Source organism: Anoplolepis gracilipes, chromosome 2, assembly GCF_047496725.1.
Source record: "Anoplolepis gracilipes chromosome 2, ASM4749672v1, whole genome shotgun sequence".
NCBI classification, from domain to species: domain Eukaryota; kingdom Metazoa; phylum Arthropoda; class Insecta; order Hymenoptera; family Formicidae; genus Anoplolepis; species Anoplolepis gracilipes.
In genome coordinates, this window is record NC_132971.1 from 19,503,989 (window position 1) to 19,520,313 (window position 16,325).

At 30.8% G+C, this 16,325-nt stretch overlaps 3 protein-coding genes across 6 annotated transcripts; 2 read left to right on the forward strand and 1 right to left on the reverse strand.

Annotated features, from left to right (window-relative positions):
• The first annotated feature begins 804 nt into the window (after window positions 1-804).
• Window positions 805-3,049, forward strand: LOC140663288 (mediator of RNA polymerase II transcription subunit 30). Of its 4 annotated transcripts, none has more exons than XM_072887347.1 (5): window positions 805-1,019; window positions 1,232-1,441; window positions 1,977-2,384; window positions 2,479-2,735; window positions 2,847-3,049. In XM_072887347.1, exons 2-5 carry the CDS (start codon window positions 1,324-1,326, stop codon window positions 2,943-2,945), a joined length of 882 nt encoding a protein of 293 aa, XP_072743448.1. In that variant the 5' UTR covers window positions 805-1,019; window positions 1,232-1,323; the 3' UTR covers window positions 2,946-3,049. The 4 variants fall into 4 exon arrangements, with proteins under 4 accessions (XP_072743448.1, XP_072743447.1, XP_072743451.1 ...); XM_072887346.1 differs by having other exon boundaries at window positions 806-1,019; window positions 1,249-1,441; XM_072887350.1 differs by lacking the exons at window positions 805-1,019; window positions 1,232-1,441 and adding an exon at window positions 1,498-1,538.
• Window positions 3,050-3,109: 60 nt separating this feature from the next.
• On the reverse strand, window positions 3,110-3,979 carry LOC140663289 (gem-associated protein 7). Its single transcript, XM_072887351.1, has 2 exons — window positions 3,736-3,979; window positions 3,110-3,294 (listed from the first exon to the last, which is right to left on the reverse strand). The coding sequence occupies exons 1-2, from the start codon at window positions 3,869-3,871 to the stop codon at window positions 3,110-3,112; spliced, it is 321 nt and encodes a 106-aa protein (XP_072743452.1). The 5' UTR covers window positions 3,872-3,979.
• Window positions 3,980-5,216: 1,237 nt separating this feature from the next.
• Window positions 5,217-7,647, forward strand: LOC140663286 (uncharacterized). Its single transcript, XM_072887344.1, has 3 exons — window positions 5,217-5,390; window positions 5,486-6,108; window positions 6,986-7,647. Exons 1-3 carry the CDS (start codon window positions 5,303-5,305, stop codon window positions 7,562-7,564), a joined length of 1,290 nt encoding a protein of 429 aa, XP_072743445.1. The 5' UTR covers window positions 5,217-5,302; the 3' UTR covers window positions 7,565-7,647.
• The last annotated feature ends 8,678 nt before the right edge of the window (window positions 7,648-16,325 follow it).

Below are 16,325 nucleotides of genomic sequence, written 5' to 3' on the forward strand. Positions count from 1 at the left end.
CCTAAATTTATAGAATCAGGTTTGCTGATGTTAAACCAAATTCTGCTATAAATTTCAATGCTATAACTTAAACAGCTTGTCAGAAATTGTGTAGAAACCGATTTTTTGTCGTTCCAAATAGGTAAGAAATACTGCGTTTTTTCAAGTGATAGAAAACAACTTTTCTTGTGAAATGTTTTCGATTCTATCAAAGTTATTTATGTAGTTATTATGTAGTTTTTAATTTATTCCATATTCAATCATGCGAAATATATTAAAACAATTTAAAGCAATTTAACTTTAAAAAAATATATAATATAATAATAATTATAAATATTAATTTATTCTATTATTTATTATATATAATGTTTTTATTAAACATGAAACTATATAAATTAATTCTTAAAATATTGTACACAAAACATGCGATAATAATTTTCATATAAATAAAATTGATTATACTTTAGCTCTGAGAGATTCTCTAATATATACCTGATGATAAATACAACATTATCAGTAGCAGGTATTATCATGTCATATTGTTCATAAATGTTATATATTATATAAATGTATATATCCTATATCGAGATATGTTTACAGCATTCTGTAACTTCCTAATATATTACATTCAGGATAAAAAAAAGAAAAATGTAGATATATAAATACAAAAAATTCAATAACGGGAATAATTGCATTACTTTACTTGCACAGTGCAAATGCGCTGGACGATGCACTCTGCACTTTATGGATGGGTGCCTTCGTTTATGCAGCGGTCGGCGCAGCTAAGTGCACTGGTTTAGAGTTTGTCTTTCTTCTACTAATATAGAGGAAAAAAGATGGACTGTGAACTAGTGCACGTGCACATGGCTGCTGCATAAACGAAGGCACCCTATTTCTACGCACGACACGCGAGAAAGCACATGTTTGTTTCATGGTGTAATAACCCACGTATATACCAAAGAATTTTATTTATCTGACTTCGTGTAAACAAATGTGATATCGCTTATAACAACTTTTGTTGTTAACGACAAATTATTCAGGTAATATAGTTTCAATAATGCAAGAAAATTATCATTGATAATTATTTAGATAATATAAAAAAAATTGTCTTTTTTTCATGCAAAATATAATTCGTGTGCTTAGAATTGCGAAAAATTAATTTCTCTTAACAAAAGAAACATTATTTGCAAATAAAAATGACGTTATAAGTAAAAAAGTGATATAACCTCAAAATTAACCTACTGTATAACAGTGCTTCTATTTTAATAGATATATGTCGAGGATATATATACTGGATACATATAATTGTAATCCACGAGATTATTATTTTAAACTAAAATCGACATGGCTGGGCAACAACATCCTTTCTTATCTGGATTTCCCAATGTACAGCAATCAGCTATGCGTACACAATTCGGTGGTGGACAAATGGTCTCTGGTTTAATAGGACCACAGCAAGGAAGTAAGTATTTCAATATTTCTATATGAGTATAATCTCTATATTTGTTTTCATTGCTCATGCCTGTGTGTGTAAACATGACCTTGTCCTATGTACAACAGTGAGTTTTGATATCTTTTACATAAAGAATTCAAGTCTCCTAGACATATAATATTTTTCAATATTATATTCTTCAGTAAATATTAGCAGTTATATTGAATAATAAGCAATTGTTTATGATGTGTTGTCAAATTTAAAAATATTGATGGTGGATTACAATAAAAATTAAAAAGTGTTTCATCAAAGTTATAGATTTCTATCGTTGTACACAATTAAAGATTCTATAAATTTTTATGCAATCCATTTTTCTATTATTGGCAGCTTTAAATAATTCTTTGGAAGAATCAAAATTGTTAAAATACATGTACAGTTTGGTGGTACAATGGATACATCAAGTGAAGATAAAATAGAATTAGACAGCAAGTTTAATATTTAAAAGTATAAAATTGATTTAAAAAACTGGACATCTCTGAGAATTAATCAAGAACTTTTATTTTAGCTATTGTAAACTCTCAACAATTTGGTATGGGAGTAGGAGTTGGAGTAGGTGTTGGTAATGTTGGATCTAATGTTATGGGAATGCCAAACTCTCAACAAGTTTTGGCACAACAGCAACAACAACAGCAATCCATTGCGATGCAACAACAAATGCAACAGATGCAGCAACAACAATTGCAACTGCAGCAGCAACAACAGGCTGCTATGGTTCAACAGAATAATCAAACTAGTAATCAAGCAACAACACCGCAAACTCCAGTCCCACCTACTCAACCACCATTGCAACAACAGCAAACCAAGGAAGTCAACACTGCCAGCTTATGTAGATGTGGACAAGAAGCAGTGCAAGAAATCGTCCACCGTACTACAGACCTTTTCCAAGTTCTTAAAGTGCTCCCACCGCCTAATGGTATAATTCCTCAATAGAAATGTCTTCTATCTTAACTAGATATTTAAAATGTCAATATATATTTTTTTCATAAATGTATTATTTATAAATATAGGGACAGCACAAGGGGCAAATGCAGCAAACGAGAAAAAGATAAAGATTTTAGAACACTTGAGAATAATAAAAATGATGTTTAAACGTTTAAGGTTAATATATGAAAAATGTAATGAGAATTGTCAATTGCAAGGCATGGAATATACCCACATAGAAAGTTTAATTCCATTAAAAGAGGAATGGGATATGAAATCTGATGAAAAGAAGACTTCGGAAGCTTACAGACTCATCTGCGAAGAGAGTAAGGAAGTCATAGAGGTGAGAAAAATATTTATATATTACATAAAAAGCTATGTTGTGCATATTATATACATAATACATTATTGTTTTATTAAATCCTAATAAAATTTAAATCTGTTTCTTTTACAGCAAGTGGTGTTAAAAAATAGGCATATTAAAGAAATAATCGATCACTTAAGACGCATTATTTCAGAAATAAATACAATGCTAAATATGCGTCGATCTTAGATATTTAAAAATTTTTACTCAATATTAATATGTGAAGCAATTGATTGTCACCTGATTGTAAAAATGCATCTAACAAGAAAATACATGAAGTTTTTGTACAACAATGTAAATCACAATAATATTATTGTAACTTGTATCCGCTCTTTGTACAAACCTTTCTTTTCTTAATCAATATTAATATCACCTATATCTAAATAGATAACGTCACTGTTTCGTAAAATCGCTTCTGGTATCGTTCCCATTGGTGTTTCCAAATTTTTCACAAAAATCTCAGAACATTCCACGTCACAACCTTTGAATTCACCTCGCACATGAGTGTTTTCATGTAAGTAAAATTCCGCTTGTTTACCTACAGCATTTAAACACTAATTAAAAAAAATCCAAATGTTAAATCGTAATTTAAAAAATCGTTTATGCCGACATGCTAATGATATAATTGATATTCCTTTCCTCTAGTAACACAATGCACAATAATAAATAATAAAGGATTAATAAATCACATATTAATGTTAAGTTTACGTCAAAAATTAGTACATAATAATTAAATATTTTTACATATTTTCTGATTAATTAAACAATTTTAATTATTATCGTAAAACATGCATTGTATTAAATGGACCTTGTCTCGATATAGCGCTATAGTCAAACAATTTCAAGGAAACCGCATAATCACGTGAAAGTCTTATACTCCAATATATCATCTATATTTACGACGTGTTAAAAAATATAACAAAAATCTACTTGAATGTTTTAAATAAAGAGAGTTGATGATTACATGAAATTTTCTTACCGACAATGCCGGTTATAACACGCAAAAAGCGTTCACGCAGAAATGTACGGGCCTTCTGTTTTTCCAAAGTTGCCAATTCCAAATCGGTTGTATTCACACTCGAATTTACATCAGTTTCCGCCTTCAATTCAATCATTTTTTGTCAGGAAATGGTTCTGATTCCGAGAGATTGACAGCACGAGGCACGAGGCACGAGGTGCTGCAGTCAACATGGCGAATGGCGGGAGGCGGGAATACGACGCCTGCTTTTACAGCTGCACTATGTTACCCTTTCTTACACTTGAAACGAAATAGAACAGATATACAGGATATAAGGTTACAAAGAACAAATCTATTAAATTGGAACAGAAGGAATATAGTGTCACATTTGAATTTTTATAAATCATTACTGCAAAGAACGAATAATTCGTTACAATATAATGCGTAATGATATGTATTAAATAAACAATTTTAATAATAATTTTCGTAAATTGTATTATATTAAATCGTTATTATTATTATAAAATAATATAAGCATATTGAAAGTATAAATTATAAAAGAATCTGACATAAAATATATCAACCTGAGGAAAATGTATTAATGAGATATATTTGATATTTATGTAGATATTTTAAATGTAATGCAATAGAAGCATGCAATTCTAAGATTGATTAATCGATGAATTAAAAAATTCGCTCTTTTTTCTGAATTGCGAATTTACAATATATTAATCTTGGGAAAATGTATCAATGATATATTTGATATTTATATAGACATTAAATGTAATGCAATATAAGCATGCAATTCTCCTTCACAATTTTTTTATCTAAATATTCTATTATTTTAATTATTATTCTATTATTATAATTAAAAAATTAGAAATTAATTAAATAATTAATTTAAAAAACAGAATAATTAAAAAAATTATTTCTAATTGTTCTATATAGAATAATTAAAAAAATATTTCTATACAGATTTCTATGTAGAATTCTAATTAAAAACTTTTTTAAATTATTTTATTTAAAATTCTACACAGAATCCTATAAAAATTTCAATTTAGAATTTTAGATAGAATATAATTAGAAAATTTTTTAATTTGAATAACATGGAATAATTTAAATAAAATAATCAGAATTAAAAAAAATGAAAACTGTAAAATTCTATAACATATAAAGTCATTATTCATTTTAAATAATGTGCATTCAGTGTAATTTATATATTAACTTTGTTTCACTTCCCAGGTAGCAAAAATAGTTATTTTAACGTCAAAAAGACTACTTTTGACGTCAAAATAACTACTTTTGCCAGCTGGGTTTTTTAACAAAGCATATTTCGAGACACATAAAATCTAATATGAGAAAGTTTTAAAACTAGTTCAGTACAATGAAAAATAATCTCACGCGTCCTGCATGGATGGCTCACATTTTCCACGCAAAGTATGTAATTGTCACGACCAGGAAGAAAGCTTAGAGATCATGCTAATGTAGTTATCATATTAATAGCGATATCTATAGAGAAACACACTTTCTCGAGACCAAACATGCGGGGCGACCCGCAGCTTTTTAATTTCGTTGAACAGTCTACGCAATGTCACCTCATTCTTGTTCCGATCACGACGCGGTAACGATGGGTTCCCTCATTATCATTTTAACAGTCGTCATCGTATATTGCAGTGGTAAACAACTTGAGCTTTCATTAAACTTCGATCAAACGATATTTCGATATCGATCTTTGTAGCTTTTCCATTTTAATAATTCTTTCTTTTTACAGAGACGCAGTGTGATTCACCTCCGATCACTGTCGCCAAACCTGAAAATCCTAGCCTTGTTGAAAGAAATGATATTCATGCGATCAAGGAAGCCTTCTGGAAAAATTTCGATCTGTCTAAACGCAAGCCGATGCTTGTAGAGGAATCAAAGAATCTAAACAACGAGACGAATAGAAGGAAGTCGCGACTTTTGGGTAGTTTGGCTTTTCTGGCTGGTCTCGGCGTTGGGGGATTAGCCACCGCAGCTTCTTCCACTGCCAACACCATCGCCAAATTGCCACAAACATCCTTTACTTTAAACCTAGGTTCCAAAGATTCACCTTACCTTGCTACCTATTACAATCCTTATCCTCTGCTATCATATCCATTTTTCTTTCCTAGTCCCATCGGATTCGCGCCGATGATCAATTTGATGAAACCTCAAACGTCATCGCATAACGATCTAACACCGCAAGTGATCAGTCTGTTTGAAAACAGACAGCCGATCGATCTGGCAGAGAATAACGAAAAATACCTACGCGAGAAGGAGAAGTCCAAAAACAACAAGAAGACGGGCAACAGCGAGAACGGGCCTGACGATCGCACAGAATTGCGAGCCAAAGTCGATCGGAACGCGGAAGAGAAGGTAATTTAATAGATTGTGCCACGATATACAAATAGAAATTAGAGCAGAAACCCACGCAACGTTTTATCCTGATCTTGCATCTCACTCAGCGATGAGTATCGTACTTTCTCAGAAGTCAAAAGTGCCGGTATTCAATTACTCATATGAAATTAATTGGATGGAAATATCATTTAATACAATATAATATTTTTATACTGCTATAAATATTTACATGTATATTTACCTCTGAAAAATTAAAATTTTATAAAAAGAGTAAAATATAAGTAAAATTATATAAAAAGAGTTTTAAAAGTTTCCAATTACTTGTAAAATGATTTGTTAAATACATTTTTGACATCGAGTCTTTAACAAAACAAAATACTACTAATACAAAAATAGAACCTTGTTGAATGTTTGTATAATGACATGTTTGTACGACAGATGTTCATAACAAATGATTGAAGTTTCCATCATTATTTTTTCAAAGCTTTTACATATGAATCGTTAGACATGTGTCCGTAACTTCATTTGAGTTCACAATGATAAATTATGTATACATTAAAGGCTCGATTCATGTATGGAATTTACACACGATCACCTACGCAATCGTTAATTCCATCGTCATTATATTTCTGTCATATTTATTATTATCAACCAAAATATTCTTTTACACGTGTCTTTATTTATATTTTGAAGTATATATAATATATAGTTTTGTTAAAAAAAAATCTTCTTTTTGATCAATTGAATACTTTAATAGTTTTAAGCTTAATTATATCATATTTATGAAAATATACAATATCTTTTTTAATGCATGTTCAAAGAAGACATTTATTTATTGTTTACTGTATTGATTCGATGTTGTACTTTAATGCCTCTTATTGATGAAATTCGTTAGATACACGGATGCAAAGATGGCCAGCGAAAACATGACAATTTTTTGAAAGGATCGATCAGAGAGCGTGAAGATCTTCAAGTGAATGCCGATGATTCGCAAGCAACCTTGAATTTTCAAGCTGCAAACATGACTGCCGCTAATGAGAATCAGACCGTAACAGAAGCTACAACCATGGTTATGCCAACAAATCCATCTAACACCTATGGACCACCGAAAAACGAATCGCATTATCATCATTATCATCATTATCATAATAATTCTAATTATTATCCGGAACATCCGCATCATCAAGGATATTACAGTGGATATCCACAGAACGTGAATCACGTGGATCTTACAACAGGTTTGAACGCGCATCATGATCATAATCAGATTCATTACAATTTACCGTATGAGCAACCAGCTAATTTTTATCACAATGACAAGTATAATATTTATTCGAGCTCTCACTTTAATCCACCTTTTTCTGGGCCATTTCCATCTGATCAGGTAAATGAACATGCCGGTACGGATATTAATCGATTGTATCATTCGGAATATCAGCCACCTTACAACAATGGGTTTAGACCTGTGACATAAATCGTATTTTATGTATACACTCATTAAGTTACAATTCGAATTATATAAAATAGATTATCCCTGGTAAACTTGTGAAAAATTAAAATCTTTATTAGACGCTTATTATTCAAGTCAATTATTTAACTCTACGAGATAATAAAATTTACAAGAAATTTAGAATTATAATTTAGAGATATTAAGTTTGTGCAATTGTTTAAAACATATTGCAATTTTTTTATAACATGCTAAAATAAATTTTTACATCTAACTTGTACAAGTTTCGAGAAACACACATGACATTATTTCTATAATTTATAATAGTTCCTATGTAATTTTACTTTTGATATATATATATACAGGATGTCCTGTAATTGGTGAAAAACCTGATAATGGTAGATTTTTTAGATCATTTGGAGATGATTTTTCTTCAACGAAAATGTCGATATATATATATATATTTATATAATAGAAAAAATGTCACATGTATGTTTCTCGAAACTTGTACAAGTTAGACGTAAAAATGTATATAGATATATTTTTTCTTATATTTTCTACTAAAAAATATACCGATTATAAATATATTAATAATATAGATAATTATAGATATATTACTAAAGATTATAAATTTTTAAATGTATTTTGTATAATATTTTACGAAATTCATCATTGCACAAACTCATTGTATGTAGAAAAAAATAATTATTCACGAATACTTGTAGCATTAGAGCACTCAAAAAGTAACTAAAGTATATACATTATGCTGCCAATTAAAAAATATATTATGCTATCAGTTTTATCTAGCAATTTCATTTACTATTCTTATCAATTTAAATATGCTTATTATCTTAATAACTTTCCATATTTAAATGAATTTTTTAAAATAAACATATAATATCAATATAAACTATAATAAAATATAAACATATAATACAATATAAATAATTATATCAAACTTTATATTATTTAATTATTTGAAATAATCATCTAAAGTTAATAAAAAATATTTAGAAAATAAACACATATACATTTTTCTAAATAATATGCGTAATTACTAAATTGCGAAATTGTATTAACTTATTTTATTAAACTTTAAATTACATTACACACAATATACTTATTAAATGTTACGATAAAATTCTCGAACAATATTATGAAAAATAACTCTACAAAATGTATAAAACGTATTGCTCCATTACGATAATGATCATTATGAGAAACTCACGCCCTTGATAATAAAAGTTTCGAAACGTACGTGCGTAACTTATTTGGACAATTGCTTGAAGGATTACACAGTTGTTCGGGATTGATTTTGCGCAAGCCGATCAATAAAATGATAATCTGTTAATGATATTCAAAACTTTGTAAATGGCACACGGTTGTGAACAGTACAATGACGACAATGGGAATCAGAAATAAATGTCGGATAATAAATAAATGACTATTCCATTAGAGTCCACCAATTGGACGTCATCGCTCGCAAGGAAGAAACCTGTTTTATTTTCGGACGAGTTTGGAGGGCTGGGCTCCTCGTCTATTTCGAGAAGGCCGCCACTGCTAGTATTGTGTCTCTAAAGACGCCGGTACCTTGCAGCTTTCGCGCGTAATTTTTCAGCTGGCAGATTTTCGTAATCTAAATCATATATGTAAACACACGTCTGATTCACGGCAACAAGTTGAAGAACCAATCGTAGAATACGCACTAATACTAAACGTTACTGCCGTTTTCTCTCTTTCTCTGTCTCTCTCTCTCTTTTTAAAAAAATTATATAAATACTATTTAATATAAAAATATAATTTACATGTTTCATGTAAAATCAGCATGTAGTAATTAGAAAAAATGTAAATAAGATTAATATCTATATCTATGTAACTAAAAACAAGTAAAAAGCGGGTATATAAAAAGTGTGGAAAACGCATAAAAGGTATTCAGAAAGATATGATACATAATTCAGTAATTATGTAATTAAGCGTCCCTTCAACCTAAAAAGCGCGGGAAAGCCGGTGGCTTTATAGGCGGGGGAGCCAATCGCGAAACTCTGACACATCGCAATTATAGTAATTTCCCTCGATCGTTACACTCTCGGCGTGATGCGTGTATATGATACACGGAGAGTGGCATATGATGTAATATGGCATATCGCATATACATTTGTCGGCAATTCCGTGGATTTTCGCGCGTGCATACGCAGATACGTATGTGGGTGAGCCGAAGCTAGGCGGGTGGCATTGCGTGCGCGATTGTACAATAAACACGAAAGATAGGGAATGATCGACTTCCTTCGCGGAAGTGTCGAGTTTTCTTTAAAAACGATGATGCTATCAAACGCCACGTGGCCTATCAATTTAACGTCCATTTCTCACAGACACGTTGTAAATAATCCCGCCTTGAAACACTATCCCGCACATATTTCTCTGTTGAAGAATATATTTAAAATTTTCTAACCAGTTATCTTTCTTGTACGAGTGATTGAACAGGTTTGGTTGCCAATTGACATCCTTTCAATGTGTCGTCTCGTGAATTTTGTAGCGCGGCGTAGTACCTAACGTGTATTTCTGTGCGTCGCGAATCTGACACGGTTACATTACAACTGTGATGATGTGATTTGAAAAATGTTTGCAACTATTGTCTTGCAACAATAAAAATGCAAAAACTGCAGTAATTTTTAGTTTTGAAATTATAAAAATACTTTTTTAATACGTGGAAAATGTAATAAAGAAAATGAGAATTTTATGTGCATCTTATTTAAGTTAAATTAAAGAATAAGAGTCGAAATTCTAAATTTTACAACGTGAGAAACAGTGTAATTATTTTTAAAAACTTATATTCTATGACTAAGTTTTTTTTCTTTCTTGTAATATAACATATAAAATAGCTCTATCAAACTTTTTGTTTATTAAATTCATATAATCCTAATACTATATATTAAAAGTAATCAATCCCGAAATGATTGACGCAAATAAAGTTTTTGATTTCATAATACGCAATTTTTAATTTAGGTACACATTTCCTTCATAATAAATTCTTTTACGGTAAATTTTTTTTTACAATAAATTTTATCACTTTATTGTACATAAAAATATCGTAGCAAATATCATTGTACATATGTAAATAGGAACTACTGCATAACAAAAAATTATTGTACATCATACCGTATACGATATATTTCACTCTATTTTTGTTAGAGATTTAAAGAACATATATAACTATAGTAGTAATAATTTTTATCATTCTTTTCAATATTTAAAGTATCATCCTTTAAAATGTACCGCGTTATCAAAATTATCAAATATCTTTTAAAAAATCCATTACCTCTTTTGCTGTAATTTTACAATCGTTTTCATATCTCAGTTTATTAAAAACATATTAGGGATATTATTCTGTGCTTTTTCTACACTTTAATATATATCTTCCGAACAGTAATGGAAATGGTTCTGGAAACGTTGATATTATTGTATAAGATTCAGCGCTTATTTTAAAAACCCAGATCATCAATTAATCGCGCTATATACATATCTACGAAATCAAGTCTCTTTAAATCTAAATATATACTGGGTGTCAGAGTTGAATGCCCTGGGATTTCCGGCCCTTGGCGTGTGCACTTCGCTTTTCCCCCTTCCCGATCTTTTTTATTTTTCGTACGAGCACTTACTCTCCTCGAATATCCCTTTCTCCTACCCACTTTCTGTCGTCGGCAACCTCGTTTTTTTCCACGCGAAACCCAATAGCCCTATATCCTCTAGGATACTCTCCAGGACTATTTCCTGCGAGGCTGCGCCGGTCGAGCCGGATGAGAAACCGCAAATGTAAAGCCCCATGTGTAGCCTCGTCTTCCAGTAACATCCTATGCAATTCAACATGTATTTCGCACAGGAAAGAGTAATTCTATTGAACCCTTAAAAAAATATAATTCTTTACCCATCTCGCACAGTATATTTCAGATTCATATTTATATTATTTGAAATATAGTTGGAAATTTTTATAGCGTAGGGAAAAAATTATACATAAAGAGAGATGTTTAATAATTAAAATTTACATTTGAATGTTGTCTACGTCGAGAATAAATCTAATTATATCTTTATAACAACATAATTAAATTTAGAAATAACAAAAATTATATACAAACAAAGTTACTTAATGAATAATTAATAATAACCGTTGATAGTAGAATCGTTAACAATAGTCGCAGTTTCATCAATCGCGATTAAAATAGCGATTTGGCGAAATCGTTGGGAATATTTTTTGATAGATTTGTTGTACAAGACTTTTTTCGATATTAGCGTTTTTACATACGTGGATTTGAAAGTGCACTCCGCAACGCTCATGCCAACAAAATATCGGCGAGTCGCGCGTACGCACGTGCGTCGTGCACATAGAAGCGAAACGGTTCGTTCGGTGTGGTAAATGCACCACGGTCGGGTAAGAACCCTGGCCTCGTGTATAGGGGACGACAGAGGAGAGACAGCTGTGTGGCAGCTGGCAGCGCGTGCCACAAACCTATGGGGTCTCCTTCGAACGCGGACGACGCGAACGGACGATGATATCCTATATTCCGTCGCACATAACTAACGGCAGGTTTCGAACAATGCGACGTTCCCGAGCGTCGTCGTGTATCCTCAAAGGTATCAAAGGGAACTTAGCTGGGCAGCTACGAATTATCGCTGCCTGGTTGCTTAGCCTCAAGAGTTCGCGTAATAAAATTGTTTACGACCATTTCTATGACCGTGATTTGTATAACGTGCATAAGAAGCACGAAGAGCCTATATCTCACATTAATTTTCATATAGATATAATTGTAACTTGTATATAAGTCTTTACTGGTGCATATAGTTTTATCTATAAAACAAAGAATATTGAAATAATAAAACTTTGTTGGATTTTATCCCAGTCAAAACATTATGATTGTGTTGAAATAAATTTGATTAGGATCAATTTGATGTTAATTAAAAATGATAAGTTCCGTTTTTAGCTACGCTCAGCTGAAAACGGAACTTATATCATATATTATAGAAAAAGAGTGTCGTATATTGCTTGTTATTATTACATTATAGATATAAATAATACTATTGTCGTTAGAATATATTATCATGATAAGTTCCATTTTCAGTGCAGCGTAGCTGAAGTATTATTTATATCTATAGTGTAATAATAACAAGCAATACACAAAACTCCCTTTCTATAATATATGATTTAAATTATTTTAGAAAAAAATTGTTTATCTTAAAATTTTCCTGTAATATAATTGTAATTATAAATTAATATGTTTTTAGTGCCACAAATCATCAAATGAACTTTTCGAGATTATTATACTTATAATTATGTTAACATATTTCGCTATTTTAAAGTATAAATATACGATATATAAATGTACAAAAGTATATCATCACGTTAAGATTTTTGTTGATGCAAGTTTAAAAAGATTGTAATTTTTTAAATATGCAGGAAACGATGCGTAGTACCGGATATTTTTTACCTTTTCTACAATTCAAGATAATATGCATTTTTCCTGCGTGTGCTGCGTGGTGTTAATGTTGAAATCGCGTGCAAGGCGTCAGGAAAGGTGCACTTTTCTCGCGAGTTTTTCACCGACTCGAAAGAAAAAAGATCAGCGAGTTCAAAGCTTTCGGGGGAGAGCGTTTCAGGCTTAGCGAACATCTGCCGTCGTCTGCAACGATAATAATTCGAACAGCTGATGTTCCTTCGCGGACCATCGGCCTCGCCTTGTAGATCCTACAGGATCGTTTCGCTTTGTTGTCCATTTATAAGAGAAATTCTTGCGGGACAAAAGAGAAAGAAACTTATTTCTCCAATTCTATAATAAAATTCTTTTAATAATTGTTTCTAGATAAATATATTTTTATATATATTTTTAGTTACCTATATAAAGAGAGAATAAATTTATAATAAATATAATGTCTAAAAAATTGTGAATATATTTTAAGTATTTTGAAGGAAGAATTATATATATATATATATGTATTATACGACTAGAGATGTGCAAAATGGGTGTCCAAATTTATTTGAAATAGAAAATGCAAAATAGTAGGAACATTTCCACTTAAAAATGCAAAATGCAAAATAATTTTTAAATATCCATTTGAAATAGAAAATGAAAAATAGACATTTTTAAAATGTTTTTTTAAAATAAAAATGACTTTTTAAATATTTATATTCTTATGTTTATTTATATTTAAATTCTTATTCTTATTATCTATCTATTAGATTAATTAGATCTTATACTATCCGTTCTTATTTTTTACGTGAAATTAGATCTGTATTCTAGCATCACTGCATAATATACGATTGCATGAATGGGTGACAATAGCTTAGTTATACACACACAATGACTAAATTACTAAATATTTAATCTAGGATTTATTTTACAATGAACAAGTGCAATGCAATGTTACATAAATATCCATTTATTAATATTTACAATTAATATTATCGATATCTTGACTAATTTTTGAATTTGTAAAAAAAATTTATTTGAAATAGAAAATGGATAATGAAAACTATTGCATTTGAAATGAAAATGTAAAATGGCTTTTGAAAACATGTATTTTAAATGCAAAATACAAAATAGAGATTTTAAATTTTACATTTGCATTTTAAATGCATTTATTTCAAATAATACACATCTCTGTATACGACAAAAGTAAAATTTAATTTTAGTTGGCTATAACTTATATGTATAAATATTAGAGAATATAAATATTATATAAGTAAGTATTATAGTTTTTAATTATATATGTTATGTGTTTTTTTTCCACAACATTATATATACATAATTTTACGTTTGTGTACTTTAATAATTCGAATTTCCTATAAATTGATTAACAAGATTATTTTTGTAAATTTCGTACATATATTATAATTATTATTCAAAAGAATAAGTCAAAATTATCTGTGAAAATTTCAGATCGCAATTTCAATTATTATAAAACATAGAAAGAATGTCATGAATGTAACAATGTGTTCTATGTCCTTACACTTCTATAGAGGACCGCGAAAAAAATCTATAAAAAACATAAATACTCTTGATGAGAGTAAAACGAGACAATTTGCCCGCAATAATACAGAATACCCGCCGTGTGAACCTACCTGCACACGTGGTGTCTCGAGACAATTGATCATCCGACAAGTTATTACCCCATTGCGAGATGCATCTCGTCGCGAAACAAGCGTCGTCGAGCATCAGCCGATCGATTGTACTTTTTGAATTTCAGCGCCCGTCTCTCTTCTCAGGTATACGATATCGCTGCGCACGCACGTGGCAGAGATGAGCCAATCGGAACGCTCGAAGACGAGCCAGCTGGCAAGCTGAAGCGCCGCGCAGTAGCCGCGACAACTCAAACTCGTCTCGGCACTCGCACGTGGGCCTTCGTCGGTGTCGGTTGCGTTTTTTGGCGCGCGCTCACGGTCGCAAGAAGAGCGCCGTTCAGCGCGTGGTGATTCGCTAACACGTACTCGTCCGAATAAAGAGGTGCCCACAGCGCGTATTTTATTTCTTCCAACCAGAGTGAAGCAATCGTGTCTTTCGAAGTGCGTCCGATCGCGTGAATCCCTTCTAATTTTGCTGTGTAATACTGATTGTGTATCATCATTGGGATTATCACAGCGGCGGATTGTAGTGCGACATAAGGACACATACATATATACATACATATATACATACACGTACGCACACACGCAGCGCGACTGGAGTAAACATAGGTGAGTAAACTTTTTTAACGTTGATTCGTCATAAATTCCTCTAGGAGAGGTAGATTTTTAGAAAACATATTTTATTGCGAAGATAACGGATTTATTTCGACACAATATCTGTACCAAACTTCTCAAATCGATTCTCTAATTGTCTTTAAAGGAGTAATTAAGTCGCTGCACGCTCTCTCTTCTCTTTGATCGATCTATTTTCGATCGGCGCTCCGTTCACCGTTATTTCGAAAATAGCACACGCTTGCCTACAAGATAACTCGTAAAAAAGTCATCGCTCTTGCACGTTAACACGCGTCATATTTAATGCATACCGTGTATAAAGCTGCTATCGTTGCGTTCACTGCATAAATTTTGGAGTCGCGCGGCTCATTAACGTTGATAGCATCGTTCCTTAATTGCTATCATTACAGCGTATCGCTTAACGCGTTCTCACATCGCACGGTATTATAATTATAAAAACGTGCGCGACGACAAGATCGATTGTGGATTAATTTATAATTTCTGAACATATATAAATAAGAAATATTCTTTTTTATTTAGAAAAAGATTAATGTCATTTTTTAATAAATAAGATATACATTTATCATTTCTACTTGATTTAAATTTCATATTCATGACTTTCATATTTATATTATGATTCATATGTATATATAATATTTTAATATTATTAATTGAAAAAAATAAGCAATGGAAAAAAAGAGTAGACATATAATAAATAAATAAAAAATTAAGTAATCTAATACATTAAAGAATTTTAATGCGGACAAACCACTTGCGCACAGTTTAGTTATATAAGAATATAAAATTGCAATTCGCTAATACAGTTTTACCTTGTTTTTTAATTGTCTCGAACACATTTCAAACACATTCAGTTTCGCAATATCGGTCTTGATATATTTAATTGACTGATAAGTTAATAATTACTTCATTCTTGGATAATTTTTTAATTATCGAGAGAAAATACCGTTCGGAGTGGGGAAAAGAAGGATTATTTATCTTTCTTAGCTTCCTGATCTATTCATTTATATTGGCATGAAAAGTAATAAAAAATTGGTTGCCTTGCGA